Source organism: Pseudopodoces humilis, chromosome 26, assembly GCF_049639895.1.
Source record: "Pseudopodoces humilis isolate 2021_Gansu_Grassland_sample_001 chromosome 26, ASM4963989v1, whole genome shotgun sequence".
NCBI lineage: Eukaryota > Metazoa > Chordata > Aves > Passeriformes > Paridae > Pseudopodoces > Pseudopodoces humilis.
The window spans coordinates 1,220,371-1,245,551 of record NC_142225.1 but is presented as its reverse complement, the minus strand read 5'-3'; the positions used below and the strand labels follow the sequence as shown (position 1 = coordinate 1,245,551).

At 51.4% G+C, this 25,181-nt stretch overlaps 1 protein-coding gene across 1 annotated transcript in view; it reads left to right on the top strand.

Annotated features, from left to right (window-relative positions):
• LGR6 (leucine rich repeat containing G protein-coupled receptor 6) overlaps positions 1–25,181 on the top strand; it is a 149,076-nt gene that overhangs the window by 68,122 nt on the left and 55,773 nt on the right. The window contains exon 4 of the mRNA XM_014258902.2: positions 11,579–11,650. Within this exon, the coding sequence (XP_014114377.2) occupies positions 11,579–11,650 (72 nt within the window). The remainder of the gene's footprint in view (positions 1–11,578; positions 11,651–25,181) is intronic.

Sequence of the window (25,181 nt, the reverse complement as noted above, 5' to 3'; positions counted from 1 at the left end):
TTTTCCTCACTACAAACCTCTGCACGGCCCCGGAGGCCTCTGCAAGGCTCTGGAGTGACCTGGGGAGGGTGGGATCCTTGGACAGTGTGACCTCAGGGATGATGGAGGATCAGGGGTGATGGAGGCAGCTGGATGCAGGAGCACTGCAGCCATCAGGCCATGCCTGGGCTCTGCTAACCCTGCTTAAGAAAGGCCATTGCAGGCAGGCCACCCACCCCTGCTGTCCAGTGGGGAAGGTCTAAGAGACAAAGCTCCTCTGGAAACTTTGGAAGCCACACTCAGCTGAGCTGGCTCTACTGTGGCACCCACGCTCACACCTTCCTACGGGCCGTGGTGTCTCACTGCTCATGGAGTCACTCTGCTTTTGTAGCCATGTGACAGTCCTCAGGATCTGGGCAGGATGTTGAGGTGGGAGTCCCTTTCTCCCTAAGGAACCATCTTAAAAAACTTCTGCAATAAACATTTCATCCCCAAGGGGATGTTTTGAACTCAGCCACAATGTGAAATTGTTGTAGCTGGTCCAGTTTATGCAGAGAGAGCAGGTATGAACCTGCTCCCAGGATTAGAGAGTATAAGGCTGTTTACTACATCTTCTGAAGATGTAAAGTATGAATCCTGCCCTAAATCTCAGGGCTTAGAGATTTATCCATCCCCTGCATTAGGCAACAAATCAAAGGAACTGAGGAAAAACCGCAGCTCTCCCACCCAATTTCAACAAGAGGAGCCTTCTGCTCTGGGGACGCGGGAGCTTTTAAAGGTGCTTTTGATCAATTCTGTTTGTGTCAGGCCCAGGTAAGGACAAATGCAGCGTTACCAGAGCCCACAGCTCAGGAGGAAGGGGAGGGTGTGCTCTGGGCTCACTGACACGGCCACAGGCAGCACCAGCAGGGACACACTCACCAGTGACCCCAGAGCAAGGAGAGGCTTGAAGGGTCAGGGCATTTCCATCTGGGAAATTGTTGCATTGGGAAGCTTGCTCCAGCAAGTCTTGTGAGATGTGGAATTGGTGTCCTCATGCTGCAGGACGAGCTGCTTTGCTCTCAGCCAGGCTGTGCCCAGTGACACAGGGTGGAATTTGTGCTGCCATGTCCCTCTGGCTGCAGCCCTGCCTGGAACCAAACCATCTGCCTGCTTAGGGATGTGGTTTAATGGTGGAGCTGGCTGTGTTAGGTTAATGATGGGACTCAATGACCTCAGAGGGCTTGTCCAATCTTAATGATCCTGCTGTTGTCTGGCACTTACCCTGACCCCAAGCATGGAGATTTGTGGAGCACTAGCCCAGCCACAAGGTCAGGGGATGCTCACAGTGACTGCTCCATCCAGGCCCTGCCATGAACCTCTTATTTAACAAAGTTCCTGCTTCCTAAAAGCGGGGGTGCTACCAGACCATGTCACTGGGAGCATTTCGCTTTCCCAAGACTCTGATGGTTTTCCTGGCCTGTCTGCAGTGGTGTGTTGTGCTGCCATGTGCTCTCACTATAGATGTTCTGATTACTTTCTGCAGTGTTTCTGTGGGCTCCACTGCAGTGGGGTCTTTGGGGGAATGCAGTGGCAGATCCCTGTACCCTCCAGGAAGAGCAGTCATTGACCCCCACCTATTCCTCTGTCCCTGTAAGAGTGAGGGCAGCAGTGAGGGACACAATGGAGATAGACTGGTCCTTGGGAATTGCTGGAACAGGTCTCGAAATGTTGCCAGGACAGATTTTAGGAGCACTGAGCCTAATCAAGGACTCTTGGCAAGGGTGGGGACTCTCATTTCTCTACTAAGAAAAGACTGAAGAAAACCACAAGGTACTGAAGAAGGCAGGTGAAGACCACCATGTGTTTCCTTCAGGTTTCCTTCAGGTCACTGCAGCAGTGACCTGGTTGGGGCTGGTGACTGCAACAGCTCAGCAGGATCTGTTCCATCTCTCCAGGAATCAGAGTGTACAAGTATATTCCCTCAGAGTCTGGTTGTGGCCAGGGGTGGAGAGCAGAGCCTAGAGAAAGACCATGGGGCTGGGTCACCCTACTCCTTGTGGCTTGGAAGTGACCAAAACCCCTCACCCTCTTCCCAAGCCACATCTCAGTTCCCTCTTCCCTTTGTTGCACTTCTCTGTACCCCATCCAAGCCTGCTGAGGGCCAGAACCCACTGCTGAGCTGGCTCCACCAAGGTCTGCCTGTACCCTGGAACTCTGACACTGTAAATATAAATTTCAACCTAAAAGACTGGGAGGAATTTGGGGCTGCCAGGGAAGTGCAGTGATTTATAGGATTCTGTTGTTATGGACACTGTGGGTACTACAGAGATAAGGGTGCAACGTTGGTGTAAACTGGAGTGTCTTGTGCAGGACACGGAAATGTGCCAGGGAACCGGGGAGCACCAGACTGGCCCCAGTTGTGTCCATGTCCTGTGGGCTGCTGTGCCCACTGTGCACTGGAGAGGACAGCATTTCGTGGGACATGAGGAGCTCACAGCACTGCTCCCCATCCAGACCAAATCCTTGCTCCCTTGGGGTCAGTGTAACCATTCCTGCAGCCATGCATTTTCCTTTGCACTTTAACCTCCACCAAAACCACTCAGATATTCCTCTCCCCAGAGGGTATCTGGAGAGGGGAATCTGAAGACCCCGTGAGACAGGAAACATCAGAGAGATGCTGGAATGTCAGGTATTAAAAGACAGGAGCATGGAGGAAAGTCCAGTCTCCTCACTTTAGGCAGAGGCAAAGCATTGATTTTAAACTTAACCATTCTGGCACTGCTAAAAATCAAGACAGAAGAGGACTTGGAGAGGGAAAGTCACCCTTCAGGCTTTACATTGAACTTCCCTGGGGGTGTTGGCCAGCTAAGGGCTGCTGCTGGGCTGGGACCCACCTGCACTGAGACACCAGCTGTGATGCTTGTTCCTCCTGATGCTGGGCAAGCTTTGGTCAGGTCACACTTTCCCACCTGCCCCACAGGACACGGGGCAGCAGCAGAGCAGCCAGATGACAACAGGCAGAAGGAGGAGGAAATGCCAAACCCTCACCTGTGGGGAACCTCAAATAGAAATTGCAGGGGTGGTAGAAGAGTGGCATTGATGTGGCTCCCCTGGCCATGTCCTCCTCCTCCTGCAGCTCCTGTGCACAGCTGGTCCCTGGGCAGCCCAGGGGGCCCCAGCGCTGCCAGTGCTCACAAGGGGCACTCCCAGCCTCTGGCACTCTGACTATCACAGATGCCTGCCCCCTCAGCTCCTCTCTTGTACCCCACTCACACCACCCTGCCACTCTCATTTCCCTCTTCCCCTCCCTGCGGGATCTTCTCCCCTCCTGCTGGCCGTGGCACGGGTCAAGTGCAGGGAGCACCGAGCACCAGGAGCTGCCTCGCTGCTGCAGCCACAGCCTGTTCCCATGGGGGACACGCTGAGAGGCTGCTGGGACCCCTCTGAGATGAGTGTCAGCCACAGGGGACCTGTGCCTGGTGTGAACGTGCCCTGGAAGTCCATAATCCTGGACTGTGCTTCCCCTTCCATGCTGTGCAAGGGGCCCCAGTGAAAGCCCCAGGGATGGATCCCACGGGTGTTCTCTGCAGCCCCCTGGCATGGGAAACCTCATCCACGTGGGCAACTGTCCCACAAGGACCAGCACAACCTCTGGGGCTCCTGCTCCTGTTTATGGATTGGTTTCTGCAGCCAAGGTGTGCTGGGGACATAAAACACTGGGTCCTGCAGCCCAGTGAGAGGGATGGGGTAATGAACAATGAGTCAGCTGAGGTCACTTAACCTGGAGGAGAGGGGAATGAGGTTGGGAACAAACCTCCAAGGACAGGCTGCTGCTGCAATAAGTAAATACATATTCTCCATATATCAAGACAAGGAATAGCAGGCTTTGGAGTAGCCATGCAAGCATATTGAGTGACAACAAGCATATTGAGGTAGTTTTTTTTATAGATATAGATGCTGTGCCACAGGCTGGCTGATGTTTGACAGGTCACAGGCTGTAGTTGGGAATAGCTGCCCCAAACATGACCAGCTGAAACCTGGGGGTATTCAGGAGCTGACTCACAGCAGGGTCAAAGATCCTACCTCTGGTGACAGGGGTGTCCCCTGAGGAGACAGGCTGATATCTGGGGATGGAAAACATTTTCTTAGTTTAATTTTAGTGTGATAGAGCCCTAGGGCTAATTGCAATCGTGTGTAGGTCCACAAGTAAACTGTCTCATGTTTCTTGGGCTGTCAAGGGGCCTGGTGCTTTCCCAGTCTTTCCAGAGAATTAGTTTATGTTTAAAAAGGAATGGGAAACACCCTGGGAATTCCTCCACCAACCTGCCTGTGCAGATGGTCCTCTCCCTGCCCTCGGAGTGAATCCCACAGGTACTGGAACCTGGACCAGATTCTTGGCTCTGCCTCCTCTGGCTGCTTCACTGCACAAAAACCACCTGGAAAGTGGCCATGAAGATAGGCCTGTGCAGAAACCATGCAGGGGTACACCCAGGGAAACAGGTGTGTGGAGACTTGGAACAGAGCAGGGGAAGAGCCAAGCTGCCCCACTACAACAAAACATCGTGCCACAGGGGGATATGCTGAGATCTTCATGCATGGAACCTGGAGCCAGGCAGGGCCAAGGTGAGATAGGACCTCCTCAGCCCCCCTCAGACAAGGGCAGACTGACAGGGGTGGGTGCTCAGCAGCAGTAGCTGGTGCTCAGAGGTTTCCTGCACTGGCAGGTCCATCTCTTTGTAGAGACTTTGGGAGTGCAGCTCTCCAGGGGCTGATCTGCAGCACCCACATCCTCTCCACAGAGGCTGATGGTCCTCAGTGCAATCTTCATTGCCAGGATCATAGGCAATTCCATAGGCAGTTCTGACCCCTCTGCAAGCTCCTTCCCTTGCAAAATTAACTCCTTGCTCCATGCTCTCCCAGCCTTGCAGCTTTCCAGGGTGGCAGAATATGCTGCTTAACGAGAGTGTCAGGAAAAGTGGAAACTTTTCCATCCTTCCAGACCTCCTCAGGAGCTGCCTGGGTGCCTCTCACCTTCAAGTGTCCTGGCTGGAGCTTAGTCAGCCAGGAAGCTTCCATCCCAGCTGGCATGGGGCTGACTTGTGCTGCCATAGCTTCCCAGACATCCCAGCCTTGCACAGCTATCCTTCACCGAGCACTGCCCCGCACAGCCAGGATTGCCCCTGCTCTGACTCCTGGCTGAACATGCTGCAGCGGTGGCAGTGCTTGCTAGCCAAGAAGGAATCCCACACCAAACTCCCCAGGGAAAGACTCCAAGTGCACCCACAACCTCACCCGAAAATGTGGAGGGCAAAATGCTGGGTGCATCCTCTTGGCTGCAGACCCACAGCAGGCCGACCCTGCCACTCCGTTCCTCAGCAAGCCCCAGCCAGCCTGTGTGAGTGTGCAGACCCCGTGCTGCCCAACCTGCCTGCACAGCTCGGGGTGTGAGCACTGTCCTGCACTGCCCTGCCCTGCCCAGCACTGCCCTGCCCTGTCCTGCCCTGCCCTGCCCAGCACTGCCCAGCACTGCCCAGCACTGCACTGCCCTGCCCTGCCCAGCACTGTCCTGCCCTGCCCAGCACTGCCCAGCACTGCCCAGCACTGCCCAGCACTGCCCTGCCCTGCCCAGCACTGTCCTGCACTGCCCTGCCCAGCACTGCCCAGCACTGCCCTGCCCAGCACTGCCCTGCCCAGCCCAGCACTGCCCTGCCCTGCCCTGCCCAGCACTGTCCTGCCCTGCCCTGCCCAGCACTGTCCTGCCCTGCCCTGCCCAGCACTGCCCAGCACTGCCCAGCACTGCCCAGCACTGCCCAGCACTGCCCTGCCCTGCCCTGCCCAGCACTGCCCTGCCCAGCACTGCCCTGCCCTGCCCAGCACTGCCCAGCACTGCCCTGCCCAGCACTGCCCTGCCCTGCCCAGCACTGCACTGCCCTGCCCAGCACTGCCCAGCACTGCCCTGCCCTGCCCTGCACTGCCCAGCACTGCCCTGCCCAGCACTGCCCTGCCCTGCCCTGCCCAGCACTGCACTGCCCTGCCCTGCCCTGCCCTGCCCTGCCCTGCCCAGCACTGCCCAGCACTGCCCAGCACTGCACTGCCCTGCCCTGCCCAGCACTGCCCTGCCCTGCCCTGCCCTGCCCTGCCCAGCACTGCACTGCCCTGCCCAGCACCGCACTGCCCATGGCTCATCTCCATCAACAGGTAGGCTGGACAGAGCCCGACAAGAGTGGCCTTGTTCAGCACATACCACATCCCCTGGATGGGCCCTACCACATGGCCACCTCACCAGTGCCTCCTCTTCTCCTGAACAGTGACCACAGAACCTCCTGTGGCCCAGGACAGGTGCTGACCCACCTGGAGTGTGAACACACATCGAAAAACATCTCCAAAAACATCATGGTTTGGAGGTGACCTGGGACACTTCAGAGATCCCTAGACAGACCCTACCTCTTGGCCAGCCCTGAGCCTGTGCAGAACAGAAATGGCTTTGAGACAAAGGGAATGGTGTGGCACATCCAAGAGACGCTCCCATTGGAAGGGAAGAGGAACGTGCAGAGGTTGGAATGTCTTTAATCCCCATGCATGGGCTCCAGGCACAGTTGCCTCCAGCAATAACAGCCCTTTGTGCTGGCTGAGTCACTTCAGCCTCCCAGGATGGGGACACTTTATCATGCACAGGCCTGTACCTCTGAGGGCTGTGTGTCTGCTGAGACTCTCTTGTGCAAGGATCCTGGTGTGATGGGACCCGATCCCAACATTTTTCTGGTCGTTCAGGCGTGGTCCCTGCCAACAAACAATCCTCCTACTTCTGAAAATGAAACCCAACCCCTGAGGAGCTGTGATTTATTCTGGTTCCAGTCAGAATGCTCTGGGTAGCAGGTGGTGTGTCCATGTCTGCCAGCATCTGCAAGCCCCAGTATCACCTGAACAGTGCCAAGCAAGGTGACAGTGCTCCATCCACACTTGGGTTTGAGTCCTTGCTGGTCTGAACAGTCTTTGCTTGTCATGTTCACCAGTGTCCTCAGCTTGTCCAGAAGTTGGCTCATCAACCAGCAAGGTCATAGAATCACAAAATGGTTTGGATTTGAAGCGAGCTTAAGGACCACCCCGTTCCACCCTGTGCATGGCAGGGACACTTTCCACTGTCCCAGGTTGCTCCAAGCCCCATCCAGCCTGGCCTTGGACACTTCCAGGGATGGGGCAGCCACAGCTGCTCTGGGAAACCTGTGCCAGGGCCTCACCCCCCTGAATAAACCCTAAGAAAATTAGACTCAACAACTGAGAAATCACATCAACTAGTTCAGGATTGCTCCATGTGCACCAAAATTTGAGCTCTGACTAAGGTTGTCTCCAAGCTGCTGTGAAGCAGCACCTTGCTGTAGGAAAGCCAATGAAATCCAGGGATTTTGTTTGAAGGCAGGAGCTGATGGAGAGGCAGGAATAGACAGACTCTGACAGACAAAGCCTGAAGCCATTGTGATCTGGGATCTCAGGGTCCCTGTGATCTTGTGGACTGAGGTCCAGCTTCACAGACCTCAGTCAGTCACCCTGCAGCAGACCTGGGATCCAGGCAGATCCCTGCACCTCCACTCACACCCTGGAAAGCAGCATGTGTAGGGAGCGACAGTGTCTGCCCCAGGCTTTTAGGACCATGGAGTCAGGAGATGACTGATGACTGGTCTGCAGAGTTGTTCCCTCTTTTCAATGCTGTTGACATAAATCGTGCAGTGACCTCTTGAAGCAGAATGTATTTGCCATCCTTGGAGAGGGCCTGGAGCCCAGGCCTCCTGCTGCGAGTGCTCTCAGTGAGCTGCAGCATTGTCTTCCCTTTTCTTATACAAGAACAGCATCCCAAAGGGCAAAATGCCACAACTGAGACAGGGAGGAAGCCAGTAGCCCTGTCCCAGCTTTGCACATGCCCTGCTGTCCTCTGAACCTTTTTGCCATCCTCCTGTTACAGCACTGCTGGGGCACCCTGGTGTGGAGCATCCCCAAAAACCAGGTGCCACAGAGAGGAGGTGTGATCCTGCAGGTGTGTAGGGGTTTCCCTGGCATCATCCCCCAGGTTTTGGTACAATTATTTGAGCTCTTCCCAAAATCACATTGTGTGTTGTTGATGAAAAAAAAGATAACATGCAAGGGTGGTTTAATGTGATAGGTAAGGATTGACTGCAGTGAGTAGGGCCTGACAGGGGTTGTCCTTGATACCAGATTTTAAGAGAAGCCATCCTGGGACATCCAAGGATAGACACAGATAAATGTCTTCTCCTGCTAAAACCTGAGCTCCCTGTAAGAAAAGCTGGAGCTTTCCTGAGCTTGAGGCTGAATGAAGAACTTCTTGTTTAATACCAGGGTGGCCCTGTCCCTAGAATATTATCAAGCTCTGTTAGGAATTGGTTTTCAGCTTCTCTGTGTCATGCTCTGATGATGAGTTACTGGATTCATTATGTGCAATGTGAAGAAGCACTGGTTCTTGTCCCAGTCCCAGCATCTGAGAACTTCTCTAGCTGCCCTGCTGCTGTGAAAAACAGCATTGTCCACCACTCCAGTGGTTTTTGAGGTCTCTGAAGCATCTTCCTTAAATATTGTTTGTCTGCACCAAAATGGCATCATTTTGGAACCAGTCCATGCTGATGGTGGTCTGGAAAGTCTCTCAGTCTGTTTTACTGGTTGGAGAAAGGACTTGTAATAAATGGTAGGCAGCAGGATCCAGCAGAAGTGTGATAATGGGTTTTGCTTTAATACTGACTTCAAATACTTCCAATTATCAACACTAAACACCAGGCTCAGATTTCAGAGAGCCACTGAGATTCAGTGTTTGTCCCACCAAAACCCTGAAAGCATTTTCTGAAGCCCCACTCCATATCTCTGCATTCAGCTCAGCATCTTCTTGATTTTTACCAGAATTATTATTCCACTTCACTGGGCTGCAGGACCCAGTGTTTTATGTCCCCAGCACACCTTGGCTGCAGAAACCAATCCATACACAGGAGCAGGAGCCCCAGAGGTTGTGCTGGTCCTTGTGGGACAGTTGCCCACGTGGATGAGGTTTCCCATGCCAGGGGGCTGCAGAGAACACCCGTGGGATCCATCCCTGGGGCTTTCACTGGGGCCCCTTGCACAGCATGGAAGGGGAAGCACAGTCCAGGATTATGGACTTCCAGGGCACGTTCACACCAGGCACAGGTCCCCTGTGGCTGACACTCATCTCAGAGGGGTCCCAGCAGCCTCTCAGCGTGTCCCCCATGGGAACAGGCTGTGGCTGCAGCAGCGAGGCAGCTCCTGGTGCTCGGTGCTCCCTGCACTTGACCCGTGCCACGGCCAGCAGGAGGGGAGAAGATCCCGCAGGGAGGGGAAGAGGGAAATGAGAGTGGCAGGGTGGTGTGAGTGGGGTACAAGAGAGGAGCTGAGGGGGCAGGCATCTGTGATAGTCAGAGTGCCAGAGGCTGGGAGTGCCCCTTGTGAGCACTGGCAGCGCTGGGGCCCCCTGGGCTGCCCAGGGACCAGCTGTGCACAGGAGCTGCAGGAGGAGGAGGACATGGCCAGGGGAGCCACATCAATGCCACTCTTCTACCACCCCTGCAATTTCTATTTGAGGTTCCCCACAGGTGAGGGTTTGGCATTTCCTCCTCCTTCTGCCTGTTGTCATCTGGCTGCTCTGCTGCTGCCCCGTGTCCTGTGGGGCAGGTGGGAAAGTGTGACCTGGCCAAAGCTTGCCCAGCATCAGGAGGAACAGAAGCATCACAGCTGATGCCCTGCTCCTCACACCTCCTGTAGCCACCCCCAGGGTCTCTATTCTCTCCCAAGAGCACTTCTGTCCTGCCCTGGCTCTCCTGTGATTCCCACTGCCTAGGCAGAGCTGTAAGCCAATGCTCAGCAGTATTTGTCCAGCTGTTTATTCCTGTTCATTTATGGAGCCTTTCCCTCAATTTCCCTGTAGAATTCTGCATTTCCCAACTGCTCTTCCACACCAACCTCTCTCTGCACCCCTCCTCATGTGTGCAACTTGTTGGCAGAAATGCCAGGTGAGATGCTGTAGATCCTTAATCATGTTTTTCATTTGGAAGGGAATCATTTATTAAGTGTGGCCTCTCTGCTGCCCTTTTGTACCAAACACATCTTCTCTCCTGCACTAAATGTCAAAATTTAACATTTTACTAGAGGAAAGCTTAAGTCATGGTAGCTGGTGTCTATTATTTCTTCTCCATTCTTATGGTCTTTTACCTTGTACAGAAAAAAAACTTTGGCACAACTCTTTTTTCACTAGCTACCATTGACAGTTCCTCATTTCCTTGCTCTTTCGTCTGTGTTCATATAAATAATTTAATGCTAAGTCCCCATTTTCTTCCAGAAGTCAAAAGAGTTTTGTGCCCTATAGCTTTCCTTTTTTAAAGGCTGTCTCTTTCCAGCTTTCTCGTCAGACCTCTGACTCATTGGCAGTGAGGCTGCAGTCACTGCAATGGGAAGGTTTCTTGCCTATGTCCATGTTCTTCTTTGGGCTGCCCCTCACCACTAAAGCCATGCCCTGCTCCTTTGACACTGGCAGTAAATTATGATAGGACCCTGCTCACCATCTCTTTCTGCATTCCATCTCCAACCACTCTTAGAAGGTTTTGTAAAGACTAACCTCAGATATGTAAACATTTGTTTTTTTAGGCACTTCCCCTGGCCCAGCTACCCTGCTGGGATGTGTCTGTTATCCAGGGGAGCATGTGTCAGTGATGTCCCAGTTCTGGAAGGAACAAGTAGGTTCAGGACAGAGGCATGTCCAGAGTCAAGACAGCCTTTGCAGAGATGCTGAGATGATGACACCAGTAGACTCATATGTGTGGTGCTCCAGTAGGTCAGTGAGAGAGGATTGTGTCTGACCAGGTCTGAAACACCCCTTGGAGTGTGGTTCTCACTCTGCCTCCATCCCTAGAGCTGCTCACCCACCCCTGGGTGCACTGTCACCTTTGTCTCCTCTTTTCCCAACACCTGTTGTAGGTGTCTCCATGTCCATGGCCCTTCTCCATGCCCTACACTCACTTCCATCTCTGAGGGGTCCTCCTGGCTCCTGCTCAGCCCAACAGCCCCAGGCACTGCTCTCTCTGCATCTCTGATTTGGCTTTTCCCACAGCAGATCCCAGTTCCCGCTGCAAAGCTGTGAGGTCCCTGAGCAAACAGCTGGGAGCAGCTCCTCACCCACTGTGCCTGCAGGGTCAGCAAGCTGCCCACAGGCTGCTTTCCATCCCTCTGGAGGGAGCCACTGACACACACGGGCAAAGGATGCCTGACTCCAGGATGGATGTGGCACAGCCTGGCTCAGAGCACTGCTGTCAGTCTGGGATGCACACCTGCAGGGTGTCCCCTTTGTGTGGATATCCTCCCCCCACTGCAGCACCAAACTCACCCCTTGGCCCTTCTGCTGCACGTCCTGGGCCACACTGGGCTGCAGCTCACCTGCTGGCCACCTTAAACTTGCTTAAGAGCCCTGGCTGGCCAACATGGTGCTTTCCAACCACTCCAGCTTTCCAGCAAGAGCCCAGAACAACTTCAGAAACAAGCAGCAATATCCTCCATTTCGTGTCAGGCTGTTGTTGTTGGGTTTTTAACAAAGTTTTCTTTTTTCTAATTATAGGATGTTGCAGAACAATCAGCTGAGCCGCATCCCCGCAGAGGCACTGAGAGATCTTCCAAATCTCCAATCTCTGTAAGTCATTAAAAATCAATGCTGAGAGCTGCACAGTCCCTTGGGGACCCCAGGCTTCCCAGCATTTGAGTCATTAGTTCCTTTGACAAGGATGTTCTGTTCCTTCTTCCTTTTCTTTTCCAATTTATGCAAAGATTACTGTCACTTAGAGTGGAAGGGAGGGGAGGGCAGTTTTCAAGGAAGAAACACTGTCTTGGTAGAGGATGTTGAAATTACAGCTCCCCATGTGTGCATTGTGATGAAAAGGCCACCAGAGCCAATGCATATTTCAAGGAACATTGGAAAATATCCACCCAAAGAGTGTCTGTCCTCTGCACTGTGGACCACAGTGGGGAAGGGACCTGCCAGCAAGCACAGAGGACACTCTGGGCTGTCAAAGTGCAAGTTGGGCTGTTTGACCCAAATGGAGGATAATTGTGTCAGGGTAGAACTGCTGTAAAGACTTTTAGTGATTCAGCCCTGGGAAGAAGCTGAGGCTGTGGCTGTGCTTTTCCTCTAAAGGAACTATACCCACAGCAGGTTTGTGCTCCTGTGTTCCCTAAAAATCACACGACTTTGGAATTTTGCTGTTTTGCTGAGTATGAGCACAGTTGAGACCAGACCCTGGGAGTGCCAGTGAATTTAGGGAAGGTGTGTTTGGTGCAGGGAGCACAGCTGAAGCTTGTAAGAGCATTCTGAGTTGGGCTGAAAATCTGACCTTATCCCTTAATCCTTAACTTCAATCCTAGTCTTACACAGCCCTTTTATCATAGGGATAAGCTGGGTTTAGCTGGGAGCAGTTTCTGGGAGTCCCCTGCTTGGAGCAGGACTATACCAAATACTCAGGGGGGCAGTTGCAGCTTTGTCTATCCAAGCACAGATATTCCCCTCTCACTGGTAGCCTGGGGCTGTTCTCAAATCCAACCTAAAACTTCTGGAAGGCAATTTGTGGTCATTACTCTTTGTCTGATCACCTGGAACCACCCTGAAGGGCTTGGCTCCATCATCTTTGGTTGCAGGTCCCTGGCAGTTCTCCTCTCAGCCCCTTCTCTGCTAAGTGAAACCAACCCTGCTCCTTCCACCTCTGCTCATGGGGAAAATGCCCTGGGACCCTGAGTCAGCCACCAGCCCTCCACTGGACCTGTCTCATTCCACTTCATCCTTCTTACAATGGGCACCCCAAAACTGGGCACAGTTCTCCATGTGTGGCCCTCCCAGTACCCGGTAGGAGTTTCTGTAAATATTAATTTAAATATGAATTTGTAGTGGGGGTGTTGGCTGTGCAGGATATGAATGTTCTTTCTGCCAGAAGAGATTTGAAACATTTGTTGTTGAAACATCATTGGCACATGGTTGTGGTGATTATTAAATTGTGTTGGCATCGTCACCAGTGCCAGAGTCAAGACCCCTCACTCCAGGGATTTTGAGATGAGGTTGTTCTCCAGGTGACTTCTCTTTCAAGGCAGGCATGACAGGGAAGGTCACTGCCCCAGGAACACCCCTTCCCCCTCAGCCTGTCTCTCCTATGCCTTTCAAGTGTGTGACAGCCTGTGCCACCAGGGCCCAGGGCTGCAGAGAGCCAGCCTTGGTTTCTGGAGGTTCAGCTGCCAGCACAGCCACCACGGCAGCTCTGGCCACCAGTCCTGGGGCATTCACCACTGATGGGTGGAAACCTGGGCCAGTGCTGGGAGGTCCACATGGTCCATCCAGCTCCTCAGCCCACAGCCCCTGCCAAAATACCACAGGACACGTGAGAAATGCAAAACACCCCCAGAAGATACTTGCAGCACTTTGGGGGTTGTTCAAGGAGCAGGGGGGGAAGACAGCTTGTGTGAATTAGCCCAGAGGTACCTGCTCCTAATTCAGTTGGAGGCCATCTCATCCAGGTGTTTCCAAAGTTGGGTCAGTGGCCAGCTGGGATCCAGTGCTCTTCCTGCAGAAACTGAATAGTAAGACCAAATTTTAGAAATAAGTTGCTTTAGACAACCTGAGGGAGACTAGGCTTGGAATAAAATCAGAGGGCTGAGTGTCTGGGCAGGTCTGGCTCGGACATGCCTGTCACAGCTTTCAGCAGGACAGACACAGCAACCAGAGGCTGCTCTAGCCAGCTGTGTCCTATTTGCCCCAGAACATGCTGTCCAAGTTGGTCGTTTCCCACCCAGGGTCTGAGGTGACTGAGCAGCAACCTCCTGCCTTTCCTGAGCAGCCTTGTCCTGTGAACCAACCTGTCTGGGCTGTTATTGCCCTCTTTTCCCTCAGCCCCTCACCCCTGCAGTTAAGCCAGATCTTTCTCCCCAGCAGTGCACAGGCACCTGTGCCTGCTCCCTCTGGGCTCCTTTGCTTCTCCTCTCCTCATCATCCATTTTTAAGATACCTGACCTCATTCCCCTGTAAGAGAGCCACATCTTCTGTGCATTCTCCAGCTCCTCCTCTGAGGATCAGGATCTTTTCTGAGCCTTTCATTGTTTCTGAATCTTGTCACAAACTGAGCACAGAAGGACTGAGACTGATCTCCCACTCCTACCTCTATCTTAAAAAAAAAGCCAGCTCTGCCCCACATTAGGACCACACCAAACTCTTTTTCTGTCTCAAGCCTGACTTCTTTAAAGTGTGATGGGCATGTGCAGGCAAAGATGATGATTTGCACTTTCATATAATCACAGAATCATCAAGGTTGGAAGAGACCTTCAAGATCACCTAATCCAGCCATCAACCCAGCACCACCATTTAGACCCCTACACCACATCCCTGAGTTCCACATCCAGACACCTCTTGAACACCTCCAGAGAAAATGACTCCACCACCTCCCTGGGCAACTTATCCCAACGTCTGACCACTCTTTCAATGAAAAAATAATTTCCAACGTCTGATCTGAATCTCCCCTGGAGCAGCTTAGGGCCATTCCCTCTTGTCCTACCACTTGAGACATGGAAAAGAGCCTGACCCTCGCCTCACTATAAGCTCCTTTCAGGCAGCTGTAGAGAGCAACTTTCTCTTCCCACAGAAGCTGCAGAGCAGAGACCCTTGGGTGGGGTGAAGGGCCAGGAACCACATCTGGTGTCACAGCCCTGCTGCAGGTGGAGGGGAACATTTCTGAGCACACACAGTGTCTTACAAGGTGGTACCACTGCTGTGCCTCACACCGGGCAAGCATGACCTGGAAAACATCCTGGGTCTCACCCTGTGCTGCTCGTGTTCAGAGATGCTCTCCACCCAACAGGAGTGGCACAACATGGACAGCTCTGTGTCTGAAGGGGAATACAGGGCTGAGATGCTCTGCTTGGTTTCTGCTGGTGCTGCCATGGCTTTTCCAAATGTGGCTACTCACCTCAGACTAAGAGACTCCATGCAGGTCTGCATTAGAGTGATTTTTCCCCTCTTTTTCAAACATCTGAGTCATTTTCCACATGTTTATGAGACTCCTGTGTATCCATTGCCAAAAATTTCGCCAGCCTGGAACACCTATAGGTCACCCACAGCACGGTGTTCAGGAATTACCAGTCAGGCCATCTGAGCCCCAGTGTATTTGTGCTGCTCAGAGACTCCTTTTTTCCATTCAGAAGGGGAAGTGGCTTTATGGCACATCATGACAGTCCATGAGTTACCAGAATTGTATGGCATTTGGTGAAATATTAACTCTCTGTTTGCATGTTGGCAATGTATCCTAAACAAGCAGGACAGCCGGGAAGGGGGTGAAAATGGGAGCCAACAGGAGTGGGGTGGAACCAGTTCCAGACAGAAAGGGATTGTGTGTTGGTTATTTTCTTGCTCTTTCAGGTGTTTACATTTGGTGTCCATGTTTGTCGTTCTGGGATTCAGGCAGGATTTGAAGGGAAAGTGTGTATCCCTTAGGGACAAACTGACCTGGGGGGGAAAGGCAGACTTCTAAATGCACAAGTCTTTTCTCAGGATTATAACAGAAGCACCAAAACTAAATGGAGACTGAGAAAAATTGTTTTCAGTTAAGTTCTATCAGAAAAACTTGCCAATCAGCTCAAGAGATGAGGTGACCAGACAAATGGACAGAAAGGGATGATCTAGGCACTGTGGGACAGAGACAGGCTGGCATGCACAGCACAAAGTTAGATTTGAAATGGAGCAGAAAACTGTGTCAATGAACTCCAGTTGTCTCCAAATGTGGCAGCTATCTTGGCTGCTGGGCATTTAGAGAGGATGAGATAGGACACATCATCCAAGCTTTGGTGGCACTTGGAATTGAACTGCAGGGTCCCTTTGCAGCACTGCTGGGGTCCAGGCTTGGCTCCCAGGCACGAGGCACATCCAGAGCTGGACTGAAGTCCCTCTGCTTGCTGAGAGTGCTGGGCAGTGCGGGCAGCATCCCCAGGCTCTGCAGGATGCATGAGCTGAGCTAAGGACCCAGCTGGAAGTCTGCAGGGAGTTTGGGAGTCCCTGAGAGCAGGAGTTCAGCTTCACATATGTGCTTGAGGAGAGGGGAGGCCGGGCAGGAAGAAACTTCAGTAAATGCTGTCAGAAGGAAAGTCATTCCTCCTTTTTATCAGGTGCTGATGCATGTTGGAGTAGGAGTGCCCTGTCCAGAATGATCAGAGTGGGGGGCACAGTCAGAGCATGAATTCTCCACTCCAGAGTGCTTTGACCCCAGGAAGGCCTGGGGCTCTCTTGCATTGCACATGCACCCCCCATGCCTTTCACCCTCTGGCTTTGTGGCAGCCTGAACACAAAGCTCTCTGCACCAAGAGCAGGAGCTCTCTGTACCTGGGTCCTGCTCACAACTGTCTCTAAATGACATAAACTTCTAGACGGAAAGGGAGAAACACAGGTGTCACAAAGACCATCCTTACACTGCTCTGCTTCTTTGGGCCTGCCCCTCTTCTTGCTTTCTGATGAGGACCTGTCTTCAGGTGAGGAGCTTTGTCAAAGCTGCCAACCCATGAACTTCAGGTGTAGAGAATTTTTCATGGCAGGTGTGGTGCCCCCCACAAAAGACATGCTGTGGAATCAGCACTGGGAGAACACTAAATTTTAACTACTCTAGATGAGGCACACTGGCTCCCTGTAACAAGATCCTTCACTGGACAGACATCAAGCAGAAGAAGATGGTTTAGGCATGTTTTAGTGAGGTGGGAGGGTCAAGGTGTCCCCCTTTGGATTCTTTCTCTTGGATATTCCCATTGCCCTGTGTGATCCCCTCATATCTTTATTAACCAAGGAAGATGCAGTCCCGAGTTCTGGCAAATAACATTTCAAACAGTAAGAGAGCTTCCTCCTGCAAACTCTCACACAGGTGCTGTGAATGCTGGCCAGACAGGAGGAGGTTTCCATTCATCCAACATAACTCTGTGCCAAAAAGGCATTTGCAGGCTAGGATGCCCATTGCCCATCACCCCATGTGCCAACCCAAAGTCTGGCTGCTCCAGGTTGGATCACTGGGTATCACCAACCATTGGTCATCAGGGAGCTCCTGTGGTCTGCCCCATCCCTCCTCTCCTCAGAGGGTTTGTGTTTCCCCAGCCAGAGGTGTCCATGGTTCACTCTGCCCATGCGTGCCAGCCAGCCTGAGGGAGCTTTCTATAACTAGAAAATGTCAAACCCACCCAGATAGCCCCATCCACATCAGACACCCCTGTGCTTACAAAAACCCCTCACCAGGTCCTCCAAAGCTGCAGCCATGCCCAGAACAGAACCAGAGCTGCCCTGCTCCCTTTCAGCCCCAGGATGTGGAGGCATCACTGTCTGGAGCCCCAGCTGCCAGGAAGGAGACCTTGGCGTATTCCTCTAAATGAATACAAAAAGGAATTTGGATTTCAAAAGAAAAGTCCAAGCTCTGGAGACTGAACCTCCTACCAAGAATGACGGAGCTGCTTCCCAGCAGGCTTGATTTATCTGGGAAGCATGTTGGGAAGCCCGGTGGGGAGGATTAGAAAGAACACGCACACCTGATGGCAATGCTCTGAGCCCTGCAAGGGCGCCAAGGCCTTACGTAATGCTGGGATCCAGTTGTGATCCCCTGGCAGGGTGTCTGGCTGCTGGTGGTTTCTAGGTGCAGTAACAACATACCATGTGCATTCTGGAAGAGTCGTGTGTCAGTCTAATTAACGACTTTGTGGTTTGTGAGCACTTACCTAAAGCAGATGGGCACTGTGTCTGTTCCTCTGCCAGGCAGAAAGAGTCCAAGGTATTTCAAAGTGAGCAGGTGCTATAAATTATAATTACCAAGCTTGTCGAGGTAGAGAAAGCAGAGAGAAAAGAAACCTGGTGGATTAAGAGATCAAGATAAACTCCTGGGTTTTCTCTTTCAAATGCCTATGGAAAGCTTTTTTGGGAGTTTCTTGCAGATCAGCATTTTGGGAAGGTGCTTAGCATGTGTCTGGCTCTTCAGGGTGAGTATTGTCTATATCAGCCTGGTGGGGGAAGGGAGGATTTAGGGCCAGGCAGAAGAGTTAAAGCTTCAAGATCCTGCACCATGAGATCGAGCTCCCCTTGTCTCCTTTCCACACTGCACTTTGGGTTTTCCCTCGTGTCCCTGGCAAGATGCTCCATTCTGCTGGCAAACACTTGGGTGCAGGCCTTGTGGGTCATTCCCTAGCTCTGAATCCCACAAGGATTGACTCTCTTGCTGTTGGGCTTGATGGCATCCAGGAAAACAACCTGTGGCTGTGTCTCCATCTGTCTTCTGTCTCTTGGCAACTCCTCCTGTGTGCAGAAAAGCATCTGCTTCCCTCTGTGCCAGCATGTGTCAGTCCCCTACAGCCAACCACGCTCTGCTACCTTGTGGCTCATGCACCCAGTGCAGAGGTAGCCACAGACGGTGGGCAACAGCTTGACAGGCCCCATTCTCTGTGATCCTGTCCTTGCTCTCATTTTAATTCCCATTTCTCCATCACAGCTTTGCATCCCTCTGGAATATTTGCAAAATTCTCCTGCCACTCTGCCACAAACCTGCTGCTCCCAGCTGAAATCAGCCACAGTCAGACTCTGGTCCCATCAGCACCATCCCCACCAACGGCACCTGCTCGTTTCTGACTCTTGTATGACAGCAGTGCTGTCCTCTGCTCCTCCGACCTTCACAAGCTCAGGGGATCCAAACTGGAGGAGAAACTGTGCCACAGACATTGTTCTTAAAAACACTGAAATTATTTTCCTGTTTGCTAAAGGTGTAATTTCCCATTATATTCTGATTTCACTCCAGCTGTACTTGACCCATAATCAGTAAGTGCTAAACATAATTCCTTGCATACAGGTTAATTGTACCTCTAAATAAAACAATCCACTTCCTCCATCCTGTAAGTTTGCCACCATTTGGACTCCTGTGGAAATGCAATTAAGGCTGCTTCAACCCCTGTCCCTTAAGGCAGGTAATTATTTTCATACATATGGCCAGAGATTAAAATGCAAAAAATGACTTATAGCATTTTGAAAACATGTGGACTTTGATGTAGACAAAGGAGGAAGGCTCTTTCCACCAGATCAGATTCTCACAAGCATATAAATTCTTATGACAGAAGGAAGAAAAAAATTCCTTTGGAATCAACATGGCCTGAAGAGCTCAGTCAGTTAATTCCTCATTACACTTCTTTGATCTGCTTGAGATTTGACAGTTTGCTGTTCACAGCAATATTCTTCTCTATAAATCACACATGATGCTGTGAGGTTTTGGGAAGGTGTTGTTTCCATTGGTTGTCTAGAGGATAAAAGCTATCAAAAAACAGATTCCTATAAAGTCAATTCAACACAGCAGTGACTTAGAGTCTGTTGGCATAGGAGCTGTGGTGTGGCAAGACCACCTCAGCTCAGATTTACTGGCTACAGAGCCTTTCTGGAGCACAAGGAAAAGGAGGTCAGGGAAGAGCAGTGAGGTAGCTCTGATGGAGTATATGAAGATGGACGGAAGCAAAGTGACTGCAAATGTTTCCCTGGTGATTGCTGCTGCACACAGGACCTTGGATTTCCCCTCTTATGGGCACATCTGCAGCAGGAAAAGGAGCCCAGGATGGGTATCCCAGTGCCAGCAGCATGCTGTCCTTCTGCACTGGAGATGACACAGGCAGCTCAAAACCTTCCTGTCCCATCTCTGAAATCCCTGTTCCCTGAGGCCCCTCTGGACAGCAGCACAACTGAGGCAGTGGAGTTTTGTCCCCACTCCCATTTTCAAAAGTCTGATCTCTATTTTGGCACTTCAGGCTTTAACAGTACTTCTACAAAAGAGATAGTCTGGGAGGGTCCAAGAGCAGACATTTACCACAGTCAAGTGAATGCTGCAGGCAGATGTGCCACACATCTGGATGTGCTGAAGTTAATTTTAGGCACTAATATAGCCATGGTGTGGTGAGTGTTTGGCTGCTGCTCGTGTTCCTCAGTAGCTGTACGGGAGCAGCAGCCTCTCTGGCCACACTGCCATGATCCTTCCTCCCAGGTACAGCTTGCACAGTCTGGGACTCACCTGAAAAAGGCACAGGGCCCCTGTGGCTGGTGCAGTTGAGCCAGTGCACAAACATGGAAGAGACGATACAATTTTGATTCAGGTGGGCTGATGTCCCTGGAAAGGACTGATGTCTTCTCCTGAGGCCACTTCTCATTGGTTCATCAATGATAAAGCAAATTCATAGAAATTACTGCTTTTTGGCACAGGCTTTGAACAGATAAGATTTTTCTGGTTCTGTGTACCATGGGCTGTCATCCAACCTGCCATGCCCGAGCTCTTCCCTCCAGTCTGAGCTGCCACTGGAGATTCATGTTTGTCACCAGGACTGGCAACAGTAACTTAGCAAGACCAGACCAGGTTTGAGTAGAAAAAGTGCATTAGAATACAAATGCAGTTCAATATTCAGATTTTGGACTCATTCCTCTGTTTATATGGGCCTAATCCAAATCCCAGGTCTGGGTTGAAGAGTATCCCTGACTGGGAAACAAAGTGCATGGCTGGACCTTATTTCCTATTCCAGCAGCTTTCTTTGCCTTTCAGCTCATGCAGTTTAGAGTGTACTCCCCCAGTACATCTGGAAATCATTTTTACTGCAATGAACAGTTAAAATATATTTTCAAAAGCCATTGGTAAATCCACTTGGCAGAACATGCATCACTTATCTTTTACTGGGGCAAAACCTGTATCTTGGTCATTGTGTTCTTGCTGGGACCCAAGAAGCAGCTTCCCTGCAGCCCACAGGTAACAGCAGGGGGATCAGCCACTTCTTTGGAGATGTTTGGCACAGCTCAAAGAAGCCTGGGCTGGGTTTGTAGCTGGGATGTTGAGTGCCTGGGACCAGGGGACCGGTGTCTTTGTGCCTCTGCTGCGACTGGGGTGCTGGATCCTTCCCTCATGGTGGAGGATCCTAAAATACTGCCTGGAAGGAGATCAAATTCTTCTGAGTCACCACCATGGCCTCACTACACAACCTTCCTTCACTTTGGATAAGTTCCTGCTGTGCCCACGTCTCCCTCAGGCAGACCAGGTGGATTTGTCTCCTCTGACCGTGGCTGTCTAGATATTACCTCACCCCAGCAGCAGTGGAAAATGATCAGCATCTGCAGAGGGTGAATCATCTCTGTTATCTCAGAGCCCTCTTTGGGGGATGAATCACTGTCCAGAGGGGTCTGGTTTTCTCTTCTGGCTATAGAATGACCCTATAACTGGTTTCAAGTTCTGTGTGAATAAGGCTGGGTGAAATGTGGTTTTCGTACACTTGGAAGGCAAAAGAAAAATGTCCCTGTCCCCACCCCTCACTTTTATCCAGCAAAATCAGCCTCCCAAGCTGACACACCCCATCAGAGCAGGGGTACCAAAGCACAGCTGAGCATCTCTGCTCCCCACAGCCCCCTGCACATGACCCAGCACACATTTGTGTAGCCCTCAGGAAAATCTATCACAGGAGATCATCTTGCCAAAAAATAAAGCACAAGAAGCAGCTTACCCTCTAACTGGGGAGGAATTTCTCTACACTCCAGAGCTGGAGGGATTTGAATTTGCAACCACTGTTCTGGGAGCAAGTCAGAAAGGAGGCATGGCTAATGGGTACAGCACAGACATGGATTTTTTCCTGTCAGTATGAGGAACTCAGCTGGTCAGATTAGAGTCTTTTCTGCTTGGCAGTATAAAACCATGAAATGCAATGTGGTTATCCCAGTACAATGGTCTCAATGGTATTTTTGGGAGGAAGATTTAATGACCGCACACAAGCTGTTGAATGTATCATCCTCAAGGAGCAGTTCAGTTTAGCAGTGCCACAACAAATCCTTGCTGCATTTGTTTTTCATTCATTACTTGTTGTTTTTCAGCAATGAGTTGCTGTGAAGTTTATGTAAAAGCAATGTCCATGTAGCTCATGCTTCTAAGTGTCAATGCTGTGAAGGATCCCAGGATTCATCTCCCAGGATGACAAGACTGTTGTGTGGTTTACCAGGCTAACAGCTAGAAGTTTAGCAAACTTCAGTCAAGAACTGGAAAATAGTACAGAAAAATAGGTGTCTGCATAAATTTGTATCTCCTCCAAGGATGGTGTATGTAGATACAAGACCAAGAAACTGCCCCAATGGCATCAGAGGCCTCATCTGTGCTCACAGTGTGTAAAAAGCAACAGCTTCCTCTCCTGTGAAATCCTTTCCTGGAATGTGCAGAGAGTTGGTCATTCAGGTCCCAATGACCCTGAGCTGGGCCAGCATGTCCATGATGTCACCTGCTCTCTTGAGACTTCACTTTCTAATTTTCCCATTCATTGAGTTGGTGGTTGGCAATACTTGGAAGAAGGTGATGGTGAGGGACCCCTTGCCATGCCCCAGCACCTCCAGAATTCCCACTTGTGCTGCCAACGAAGAGGTCACAGCACAGGTGGGTGTTTGGAGCTGTACATGTCCAGCAGCTTGGCAGTGGCTCTACCTGCCTGGCTATGCCCACCAGGTACTGTAGTCACCTCCAAACTTCTCTGTATTGACTGTGGCAATCCAGCAGGGCCAGTGGTAGTCACATATCTCCCCAGATTGTTTCCATCTTTCTCTACCTACACTGCAGTGACTGCAGAACCCACCTTTCAGTAAGCAGAGGTCCCTCAGAAGAGACTCTGACAAACACTGAAACTTGACTCCACCTTCACACCCCTCTGAAACACGCTGTCACTTCCCATCTCCGGCTGTAAGAGCTTTCAGGAAGAGGCACGTGCTGCCTTGGCTGCCCTCAGTGTGTGTGTCCTGGGCACACTGTGAGCACTGAAGAAATAATCACAGCTCACATCCACACTCCTGCCTCATAAAGTCATAAATTAAGTTTCAATGTGTTTCCACTAACTTTTGTCATGGCATAACCCATGTAGTGTCACAAACCTTAACTCAGTCACTTGCCCACGTGAGCACACAGGGCATGCTGCGTGTCCCTGGTGCTGACACAACAGAAGTGACAGACAGCAGCTGCTCCACAGAACAGACACATCAGTGCCAAAGGAAGAACCGTCCCAGGTTCAAGCACTGGTGTGTAAGCTGATTCCTGATGAACCTGATGAAGAGGAGCTTCAGGTAAACTGAAGATAGGGAAACAAGCAAGGAATGGACAAATTTAAACTGGCAACATTTATCATAAAATCATGGAATCACAGAATGCTTTGTGTATAAAGAAGGCTCAACTTGTTCCACCCCTGCCATATGCAGGGACATTTCCACTAGCCCAGGTTGCTCCAAGCCCTGTCCAACCTGGCCTCGAACACTTCCAGAGATCCAAGGGCAGCCACAACCTCTCTGGGCAACCTGTGCCAGGGCCTACCCATGCTCACAGCCAAGAATTACTTCCCAATATGCCATCTCTCTCTGCTCTCTGGCAGTGGAAAGCCTTTCCTCTCCTGTCCTGTCACATCACATCTTGTCCCAGGTCCCTCTCCAGCTCTCCTGGAGCCCCTTTAGGCCCTGGAAGAGGCTCTGAGCTCTCCCTGGATCCTTCTGTTCTCCAGGTGAACACCTCCAGCTGTCCCAGCCTAGCTCCAGAGTAGAGGGGCTCCAGCCCTGGGAGCATCTCCATGGCCTCCTCTGGACCCACACAAACAGGCCTGGGTGTTTCTTTGCTGAGGGCCCCAGAGCTGGACCCTGCACTCCAGTGTACCCAGATCTGCTCAGAGCCCCTCTCCCCAGAGCACAGCATGTCCTGTTCCTTCTGTCCCAAGGGCTGCTCTCCCTTCTCTTCTGCAGCTGCCTTATGCTTGACAAGCACCATGTTTCCCAGCAGATATGCAGGCTCCATGCCTGCTGAGCCTTTGAGCCTCTCTGCTCAGCCTCCAGCTGCTTCCTGCACCTTCTCCATTTCCCTGTGCCTGGCACCATGGCCAGGGGGGCACTGCCAGGGCCCAGGGAGAGGCTGGTCGGGGAGCTGGCACAGCTGCCCAGCTTTCAGCAGTTTCTATAGCTGCACAGAGATTTTGGCAATCCTTCTTGTACCGTTCTGACCTGAGGGGTTTTGGAGGTGTTTGCAACTGGGGATAACAAAGCCCTCTTGTCTACACCAAAGGCACTTTGTGTGGAGTCTAGGTATTGCTCTGATTTCATTTCCTGAGCATCCCTCGTGGACAGCTTCCCACAGAAACATGCCCCATTGAGTCAGGAGTGAAGACTCATTGCAGTCCAAACAGAGCCCTGCAAACTTTCTCAAAACCGGGTCCTGTTCCACAGCCAACTGCAAACATGTTTGTGTCTTGAACCTCCATTCACTGCCTGGGATGGTTTTCACAAGTTTCTAGCTGGAAATGGAGCCAGGTAACACTTGTGAGTCTTGCTTGAGGGCTGTGAGCCTTTCTGTGGCACGGCAGAGATCCCAGGTGTAGGAGCTGGCCTACAAGGAAATAATGTGCCATTTACAGAATCATAGAATGCTTTGGGTTGAAAGTGACCTCTAAAGGTCATCTAATCCAATCCCCTGCAAGTAGAAAGTGGGTTCTGCAGTGACTGCAGTGTGGGTAGAGAAAGATGGAAACAATCTGGGGAGATATGTGACTACCACTGGCCCTGCTGGATTGCCACAGTCAATACAGAGAAGTTTGGAGGTGACTACAGTACCTGGTGGGCATTGGGACATCTTCAACTACACCAGGCTGCTTAGAGCCCCATCCAACCCTGAATGTTTCCAGGGAAGAGACATCCACCACTTCTCTGAGCAGCCTGTGTTAGTGTTTCACCATGTTACCATAAAAAATTTCTCCTTTATATCAAGTCTGAATCTCCCCTCTTTCAGATTTTAACCACCACCCCTTGTCCTATTGCTACAGACCCTACTAAAAAGTCTGTCCCCATCTTTTATATAGGCCCCCTTTAGACACAAGACAGATCTCTGAGGTTTCCCCAGAGCCTTCTCTTCTCCAGGCTGAGCAACCCCAGCTCTCTCAGCCTGTTTCCAGAGCAGAAGGGCTCCAGCCCTCAGCATGGCCTCCTCTGGGACAGCTCCATTCTCCCACTGAATTTGCAATACATTACGGCAGCAAAGACACAACAGGCAGGTAGAAATTTAACCCAATTTTCAACTTTCCAGGTGAGTACTGCAGTCCCTGGCTGCCTTTGTCTTATCCCAGTTGGTATCAGTTGAAAGAAGAACCCTGCTCCTCCCCTGGGT